General features: G+C 44.0%; 1 protein-coding gene, 2 non-coding genes and 1 pseudogene across 3 annotated transcripts in view; 3 read left to right on the top strand and 1 right to left on the bottom strand.

Moving 5' to 3' along the window:
• NFS1 (NFS1 cysteine desulfurase) overlaps positions 1–4,900 on the top strand; it is a 32,694-nt gene extending 27,794 nt beyond the window's left edge. The window contains exon 13 of the mRNA XM_006144072.3: positions 4,224–4,900. Coding sequence (XP_006144134.1) covers positions 4,224–4,287 — 64 coding nt within the window. The 3' untranslated portion in view covers positions 4,288–4,900. The remainder of the gene's footprint in view (positions 1–4,223) is intronic.
• LOC114007023 (U6 spliceosomal RNA) lies at positions 3,389–3,493 on the top strand. The gene has a single exon (XR_003548684.1). It is a non-coding gene; the product is annotated as a U6 spliceosomal RNA (small nuclear RNA).
• Positions 4,901–5,498: 598 nt separating the features above from the next.
• On the bottom strand, positions 5,499–5,632 carry LOC114007038 (small nucleolar RNA SNORA84). The gene has a single exon (XR_003548697.1). It is a non-coding gene; the product is annotated as a small nucleolar RNA SNORA84 (small nucleolar RNA).
• Positions 5,633–7,180: 1,548 nt separating this feature from the next.
• Positions 7,181–8,131, top strand: LOC106734433 (40S ribosomal protein S6 pseudogene; annotated as a pseudogene).
• The last annotated feature ends 1,242 nt before the right edge of the window (positions 8,132–9,373 follow it).

Genomic DNA, 9,373 nt, shown 5'->3' with positions numbered 1-9,373 from the left:
CTTCCCCTCTCTCTCTCTCTGCCTCTCTCTGGTCAAATGAAAATAAATGAATGGGGACCAGCAGTTAGCGTGTTGGCTATGTCACTGGACTCCCATGTGGTCAACCACGGTTTGAGTCCCGGACACTGTGGCTTAAAACTCATGCTGGGCGCATGTGTGTGCATGCCCAAGATCCCGAGAGGAAAATGGAGGAGAAGTGATTATGGTGTGGCCATCCCCCCTGGGGGGTGATTTCTTGCTTTCTGTCTCTCTGTCTCTCTCTGTCTGGCGAGCGCATGCACCCGATAGCAAAAAAAAACTCTCCAAAATAAATAAATAAATTAAATTAAATAAAAAATTTAAGTATTTATTTAATTACTTTTGTGGGGGGCAGGGAGGTTTTTGGTATAGGGTGCGTGTACTCGCCAGAAAGACAGAAACAGAGAGACAGAAAGTGAGAAATCACTCACTTCTAGAGGATGGCCATGCTGCAATCCCTTCCCCTCCATTCTCCTCTCAAGATCTTGGGCATGTAAGCACACACACCCGGCGTGAGTTTAAGCCATTGGGTCCAGGACTCGAACTCCAGTTGACTACATGGGAGAACAGTGACATAGCCGTTATGCCAACTGCTGGTCCCAGTTTCATTTGTTGTTATTATGTTTTAAAAATTTGACCAGACAGAGATAGAGAAAGGGAAATTGAGAAAGCAAGCCACCAGGTCCGGGACTCGAACCATGGTCAGCCATGTGGTAATCCAGCGCCTTTATCCACCACACCATCTGCTGACCCTCTTTCTTTCCTTTTTTTAATGATAGAAAACACATGCATGTGTATGTGTGCATGAGGAAGGGAGGGAGAGAGAGACAGTGAGAGATAGAAGAAGGAGAGAGAGAAACATTCTCAACAGGGTTTCATCTCACCGTGATCCCCCTTACCCAGTCCTACAGCCTTTCTGGGCACCCATGTGTACACCCAGTGTGTTTTCTTTTTCCTTTTTTTTAGAGTTTTTTTTGTTTTTGTTTTTGTTTTTTGCCACAGGGTGCATTTGCTCACCAGAGAGTCAGAGAGAGACAGAAAGCGAGAAATCACCCCCACAACGGGGATATCTATGCTGCAATCCCTTCTCTGTTCTCCTCTCGGGATTTTGGGCATGCACGCACACGTGCCTGGCATGAGTTTTAAGCCTTCGGATCCAGGACTCAGACTGCAGTCAACTGTGTGGAAGTCCAGTGACGTAACCATTATGTCATTTGCTGGTCCCTACCCAGTGTATTTTCAAGCTGACCTGGTGATCTGAACCCACAGTTGGCCACATAGCTTCCAGCCATCCAGGGCACTTGGTGTAACACTATGCGACAACTTCTAAGCCAAGAGCTCTCAATTAAGGATAAAGATCATTTTGTAAATACCTGTTTTTTAGCTAACTAGATACAGGCCAAGGTTTACTACTTTAGGAGGACTTCCTCTGGGAAAACCCTGTGCCTTTCATGTTCTAGGGTTCTAGTAACAGACCTGTAAAATCAGAGATACCCCAGAGGCTATCACGGGTTTAGCTACCCTCCATGCTGGTACAGATGGTATATTCTGTCCTAGGGGAGTGAGCACATGTTTTTTTGCTGTCTTATTATTAGTCAAACCCAGCTCATGTGGCATCATGTTCTGTCACACTTTGACAGTGTCCTTATGCAAGGAGATCATCCACTATAGGGCCTGAGGATCTAGGTTCACGTCCCAGAATGTGCAAGGAAGCGTGAAGCCCTGTACCTCTGCCAAATTAAAAGGTCTCTTTTGTTTCCATGGTATGACTATAGGACCTTGGGTCATGGGAGCAAGACTGGGAGTTTGTGGCTAAACAAACTCCCAGTTTGTTTATGAATTGTTGATGAATTGTTCAAGGCTTCTGTCTCTCTCCTTAGTGCCTGCACCTCTGCATCCCTAGAGCCCTCTTATGTCCTTAGAGCAATTGGCACTGATGAGGATTTAGCGCACTCTTCTATCAGGTCAGTGAATTCAGCTGCAATACTTAAAAAAGACATCCTTTTGTATTTTCATTTCTGTTACATTCTAGTACTCCTTATCCCATCCTGAGTTTTTGTGAAAATTTCTAGAATAGTGGTTCTCAGACTTCATTATCACCTGGGACATTCATGAAAGTGTCAGTTTCTGAATCCCACACTCAGATATTCTGATTCACTGGGTCTGGAGGAAGAGTAGGAAACTGATCAGGTGATTCTAATGAGGTTGGTCCCCAGACCATGTTCTGAGAAACTCTAACCTAAAAAGTAAAGACACTGTTTCTCCCTTTGTGTTTTGTGTAGTACATTCTCTGAGTATTTGCTGAATGAATTTACCCAGTGCCAGAACGCTGACGCAGAGCTTTTCTTCTGTGTTGTTTTCAGGTTTGGCATTGGCCGCTTCACTACAGAGGAGGAAGTGGATTACACAGCAGAGAAGTGTATTCAGCATGTGAAGCGTCTTCGAGAAATGAGGTTTGCACCATCGTGTCAAGAGACCCAGAGGCCCTTTGGAGGAAACTGTAGTGCTGTCTCCCCTATTGTTCTTAGGCTATGTAGTCACACTGCCAGAAACAAAAATTTTACAGTACTTGGATTTTTGGATTTAGAGATTTCATAAAGCAGGAAAATAGATGTGCTTGGCTACTTGTTTTCAGAATGAGAAAGGTTTTCTTTTGTTGTTGTTTTTAATTTACTACATGTGTTTACCAGAGAGACAGAAAGAAAGAGCAGCAGAGGAAAAGTTACCCACCATCGGGCCTGATCACATATTGCAATCCCTTCTCCATTTCTCCCTCCTCTCAGGGTTTTAGGCACACATGCACACACACTGGGCATGTTTCTCAAGCTACCAGGTTTGGGACTGGACTTGTGCAGTCAGCCATATGAGATCCAGCTGCCTTAACTGCCAGGCCACATGCTGGCCCAAGAAAGCATTTTTTGAAAAACTCTGTGATCTCTTTGGCAGCACATCTTTTCTTCTTTTTTTGGAGAGGTTTTTTGCTATAGGGCGTGTGCATTCGCCAGAAAGACATACGCCCAGCGTGAGTTTAAGCCACCAGGCCGGGACTCGAACCGCAGTCGACTACATGGGAGTCCAGTGACATAGCCATTATGCTAACTGCTGGTCCTGGCAGCACATATATTTTTTTTTGGAAAGGTTTTTGCTATACGGCGCATACACTCACCAGAAAGAGATGTACGGAGACAGAAAGAGAGAAATCACTCTCCCAGGGGAGATGGCCATGCCACAATCCCTTCTCCTCCATTCTCCTCTCAGGATCTAGGGCATGCACACACATGCAGCCGGCATCAGTTTAAGCCCCCGGGTCCAGGACTGGAACCACAGTCGACTACATGGGAGTCCAGCAACATAGCCATTATGCCAACTATTGGTCCCAGGCAGCACATATGTTAAAATTGGACCAACACAGAGAGGATTAGCATGGACCCTGAGCAAGAATTACACACAAATTCACGAAGTTGTCCATATTTTATTTATTTAAGATTTTTGCCATAGGGCATGTGTGCTTGCTGGAGAGAGACAAGAGAGAGAAAGTCAGAGAGAAAGTGAGAATCACCCCCTGCCCCTGGAGTGGTTAGGCACCCCATGATCCCTTCTTTATTCTCCTCCAAGTATGGGCAGATGAAGCTGGCAGTAACTGGATAAGGGCTCTGCATACCCAAACAATTTAGGGTTAAGCTCTAGCCCTAACTGGGAACTAGAAAAAAACGTGGCTAAGCTCTAGCCCTGACTGGGAACTAGAAAAAAATGCAGAATCAAGTGCTGAAAAGTAGGCCAAATGTGGTGGGTGTACTATGGAGGCTGAAATTGGCTGCTTATCTTGGTCCCAACAGCTTTAGTTTCCACATGAAGACTGTGTTCATAACTCCTCACAGGTGGGATGAGAACTTCAGGAATATGGCAACACCTGATGCCCATTAGCTCAGGACTCCATGGCAGCTGAGCCTGGGATAATATGTTCAATAATTATTCCTGTTTGTTGGCAATTGGGAAGAGTCTAGAACTGGCAGGACATACAAATAGCTGGGAATGATTTACTACCCACCTGTATTGGGGGTCTACCAGGGTAAGAGGCAGAGAAGAGACAAGGGCAAGAAGAGGCAGGTCATTCCTCAGGTCCTTGAAGTCGAAGTTGGCTGCTTCCTATTTAAGCTTTTACTCATCCGATGTGTCTTTTTTTTTTTTTTTTTTTTTTTGGGCAGCCCCCTCTGGGAGATGGTACAGGATGGCATTGACCTCAAGAGCATCAAGTGGACCCAACACTAGAAGAGAGAGCCCTTTTGTGCTGGCCTGGCCCCTTTTGTCTCACTGATCCATGCACAGCCTGACACCTTGTTACACCTTCTGGATGCTCCATAGTCAAACCTGAATTGGTATCACCCAGTTGACTTGAGCATGGGCCCACCTCCCAAAAAAATATAGCTTCAGATCTTTCAGTTGGAAGACTCACCATTTCCTTCCAGGAGTTCCCTGGTCTTAAAATGTGTGGACATTCTCATCCTAAGCCGTAGACATTTGCTAGAATACTGCTGCTGGACAAGTCTCTGTCCTTGGTGGGGAGAGCAAGAAGAATTTAAAGAAGGCTTTCTGTGCAGAGGCCATGGTGCTCTTCATGCACATTTGAATCATTGCTTTCTGCTGATCTGCTGGACTGAATCCTCAGCAACGAGAATAATCAGCTTTAAGTTTTTTGTGGCTACAAAGGACAATTCTTCATATTGACTATAGACCAAATGGCAAATTTCTTAGAAGGCTTATCTCCTTTCTGTTCTTATCTTTTTTTCTTTCACTGGAACTAGTGGAGATTTCTTTTGATTTTACCCATTATTTTCATTTATGCTTCTTTCATTAAAGTTTGTTCATTTGAAGATTAGAGAAATAAGTTTACCTTCCATTTACTCTGTGACCTTACTAGAGGTAAGGGAGAAGTAGAAGTGCAACTTGGGAATCGTGCGAAACTATCACTCCACTTACTTCCATAGATGACTCAGTCAGCTTGCATATTCTCTTTGCCATAGGGCGGGCGCCACCACGCCCCCTTGCATATTCTCTTTATTCAACAATTACTGAATGTCTTCCAGGAGCCAGACATTGTTCCAAGTATTTGGGATATCCTGGTTAATGGGACTAAGGATACTGTCCTCAATGAGTTTTCATTATAGTATAGAGATGAAAAATAAGTAAACAGAGGCCTAATGGTTGTGATTGATGCTATGAAAGATAATAATGAGATAAAATGATGGGAGAACCTACTATGCTGGGTGTTCTAAGAAAGTTTTTCTAAGGAAATGGTTTTTAAGCAAGGTATAAAGAACCAGCAATGATTTTTGTAAGGATGAGTGAGGGATAAGAAGGAACAGCAAAAGCAAAAAGCTTGAAGTATGAAAAAGCAGTGTGTGTGAGAAACCAAGAGGCCAATGCAACTAGAATAGAGTTTTTTTTCCATTTGTGGGTACTTATAGCACTAAAATTTAAAAAAATGTTAGAGTACATTGCATATCAATGGCTGTTGAGGAGAAACAGCTCCTGTGCATAAATCACATGATTGATCTTGCCCATTGTATCCGCTGGAGAGATGTACCTGCACAACAGCCTCCAACAATTATAGGGCAGTTTTGTTTTTGCTTTTTTAATTGCCAGAGGCATGCACTCACCAGAGAGAGAGAAGGAGAGGGGAAAAGCAGTTCCCAGTGGCACATGGTCACATCACAATCCCTTCTCTATCCTGGTGGGATTTGGGGCATACACATGTCTACCACATTTTTCAAGCTGCCAGGGCTAGAATTTGAACCACAATGGACTATGTGGGATACATTTCCCTTACCCACTAGGCTATGGAGCTGGCCTTGTTATTTTTAAAAAATATACCTTTTTCAGGCCAGCCAATAGCATGGTGAGTAGGGCAGTGGCGGTTTGAGTCCCAAACCTGCAGATTAAAAAACACACTGGGGGGACTAGCAGTTAGCATAATGGCTATGTCGCTGGACTCCCACGTAGTCGACTGCGGTTCGAGTCCTGGACCCGGTGGCTTAAACTCACGCCAGGTGCGTGTGCGTGCGTGCCCAAGATCCCGAGAGGAGAATGGAGGAGAAGGGACTGCGGCGTGGCCATCCCCCTTGGGGGGCGATTTCTTGCTTTCTGTCTCTGTCTGTCTGGCGAGCGCACATGCCCTATAGCAAAAACCTCTCCAAAAAATTAAAAAAAAAAAAAACAAACACGGGGCGGGGCTAGCCGTTGGCATAATGGCTATGTCACTGAACTCCCATGTAGTTGACTGCAGATCGAGTCCTAGACCCAGTGGCTTAAACTCATACAGGGTGGGTGTGTGTGCATGCCCAAGAGCCCGAGAGGAGAATGGAGGAGAAGGGATTGTCACATGGCCACCCGCCCCCCGTCTGGGGGTTGATTTCTCGCTTTCTGTCTCTTTGTCTATCTCTGTCTTTCTGGTGAGCACATGCGCCCTATAGCAAAAACCTCTCCAAAGGAAAACAACAACACCACACTGGGCACATGTGCATGCGTACATGTGTTCTTAGAATTCCGAAAGGATAGATGGAGGAGGAAGGATAGCAGCGTGACCATTCCCCTTGGGGAGTGGAGGGTACTTTTTTACTTTCTTGCTCTCTTTCTGATGAGTACTCATGCTCTCTGTCTCTCTCTGTCTTTTTGAGAGGTTTTTGACAGAGACGGAAAGTGAGAAATCTCCCCCCCCAAGGGGGGATGGCCACACCGCAATCCTTTCTCCTCCATTCTCCTCTCAGGATCTTGGGCATGCATGCACACACATTTAAGCCACCAGGTCCTAGACTCAAACTGTGGTCAACTATTTGAGAGTCTAGTGACATAGCCATTATGCCAACTGCTGGTCCCGCCCTCTGGCAAATTAAATAAACCTTTTTTATTTTGAGTAATTTTAGAAGAATTGTTAAGACTGTATGTTATAAGAGGGGTTTTCCAAAAGTTCACGGAGAATGCATACTATGGAAAAATTATGCACGGATTTCAAAGTGTATTTTTTTAAAGAATTATTTTATGTATCTTTATTTTCTTATTTATTTTAATTTGACCAGAGAGAGACAGGGAAAGCAAGAAAGCAAGCCGCCAGATCTGAGACTTGAACTGCAGTTAGCCATGTGGGAATCTAGTGCCCATAATTGCCACTCCACCTGCTGGCCCCAATTTCAAAGTGTTTTCATACTAAAACATACTAAAACAATTTTATTTTTCTGTGAACTTCCTTGAAGTCCCCTTATATATTTATCACCAATTTCTTCTAATTTAAATATTGTATACATTTGTCAAAACCTAGAAGATCAATATTATTATTACTGGGAGGAGGTCAGCTGCTTCAAGATGAAGTTGAATATCTCCTTCCCAGCCACGGCCTGCCAGAAACTCATTGAAGTGGACAATGAACGCAAACTTCGTACTTTTTATGAGAAGCGTATGGCCACAGAAGTTGCTGCCGACGCTTTGGGTGAAGAATGGAAGGGTTATGTAGTCCGAATCAGTGGTGGAAACGAAAAACAAGGTTTCCCCATGAAGCAGGGCGTCTTGACCCACGGCTGACACGTGTCCGCCTGCTACTGAGTAAGGGACATTCCTGTTACAGACCAAGGAGAACTGGAGAGAGAAAGCGCAAATCTGTTCGGGGTTGCATTGTGGATGCCAATCTGAGCATTCTCAACTTGGTTATTGTTAAAAAAGGAGAGAAGGATATTCCAGGACTGACTGATACTACTGTGCCTCGTCGCCTGAGGCCTAAGAGAGCCAGCAGAATCCGAAAACTTTTCAATCTCTCTAAAGAAGATGATGTCCGTCAATATGTTGTAAGAAAGCCCTTAAACAAAGAAGGTAAGAAACCTAGGACCAAAGCACCCAAGATTCAGCATCTTGTGACTCCCCGTGTCCTGCAACACACACGCCGGCGTATTGCCCTCAAGAAACAGCGTACTAAGAAAAATAAGGAAGAGGCAGCAGAATATGCTAAACTTTTGGCCAAGAGAATGAAGGAGGCTAAAGAAAAACGCCAAGAACAGATTGTAAAGAGACGCAGGCTGTCCTCTCTGAGAGCTTCTACTTCTAAGTCTGAATCCAGTCAAAAATAAGATTTTTATGAGAAAGAAAGAAATAAGATCAGATCTCAAAAAAAAAATATTATTACTAAACTTAGGATTTTGTTCAGATTTCACCAGTTTTCCTGTTATTGTCCTTTGACTTTTTCAGGACCCTACCCTGGATCACTCATTGCATTTAATGTTTTGTTTTACTGACCCTACAAAGAATAGGTTTGGTTTAAAAGTTTGGGCAGTTTTTTCTCTTTTTTTTTGAGAGATTTTTGCTATAGGGCATGTATGCTCGCAAGAGACAGACAGCAAGCAAGAATGACGAAATCCCCCCCCACCCCCCCCCCGGGGATGACCAAACCACAATCCCTTCTCCATTCTCTCATGATTTTGGGCACACATACACATGCACCCAACTTGAATCACATGCTGCCAGGTTGGGGGCTTGAACTACATTCAGCCATGTGGTAGTCCAGCCACTTTAATCACCATGCCACTTCCTGGCCCCAATTTGTTGTTTTTGTCATAATAGGCTAGCAGCAATTTAGTCTGCCATGCAAATCTTCCCAAAACTTGTTTGAATTTTGAGAATTCAAGACCTGATTTTTTTTTTTTAAGAGATTTTTGCTATATGGCAGGTGTGCTCCCTGGAGAGTGAGAAAGAGACAGAGAGACAAAAAACAAGAAATCACACACACACACACACACTTGGGGGATGGCCATGCTACAATCCCTTCTCCATTCTCCTCTCAGGATTTTGGGCATGCATGCACATGTGTCCTATGAGAGTTTTAGGTCTCCTGTTCAAGACTAGAATGGCATTTAATTGCATGGGAATCCAGCGATGTAACCATTCAGTCATCTGCTGGTCTCTCAAACCCTGATTTTGTTAACTGATTCCTCACTTTCTGATTCGGAAGACTAGGGAAATTACAGTGACAGCAAGATACATGGCCAGCAGGTGAGGTGGAGGTTTAGGTGCTGGATCCCACATGGCTAACTACCTGGTTCAAGTCCGAGACAAAACAGTTTGGAGGAAAAAAAATACCTTGAGCCTGTGCCTGTATGCCTAAAATCCTGAGGAGAATGGAGAAGGGGTTACTGTGTGGCCATCACTTTCCTTCACTATCTTCTCTAACTAGCCAGTGCATGTGCCCTATAGCAAAAACTTTAAAAAAGAAAACACTATATATGTAATATTTACTATGTATACTTAAATTACATCTATATATAGTAAAGGGATGGGTGGTGGAGTCTGGATGACTAGGACCAAAGTAAATTTTTTT

This window comes from Tupaia chinensis, unplaced genomic scaffold (assembly GCF_000334495.1).
Source record: "Tupaia chinensis unplaced genomic scaffold, TupChi_1.0 Scaffold000115_1, whole genome shotgun sequence".
Lineage (NCBI taxonomy): Eukaryota > Metazoa > Chordata > Mammalia > Scandentia > Tupaiidae > Tupaia > Tupaia belangeri.
This window is presented reverse-complemented; position numbering and strand designations above follow the sequence as displayed.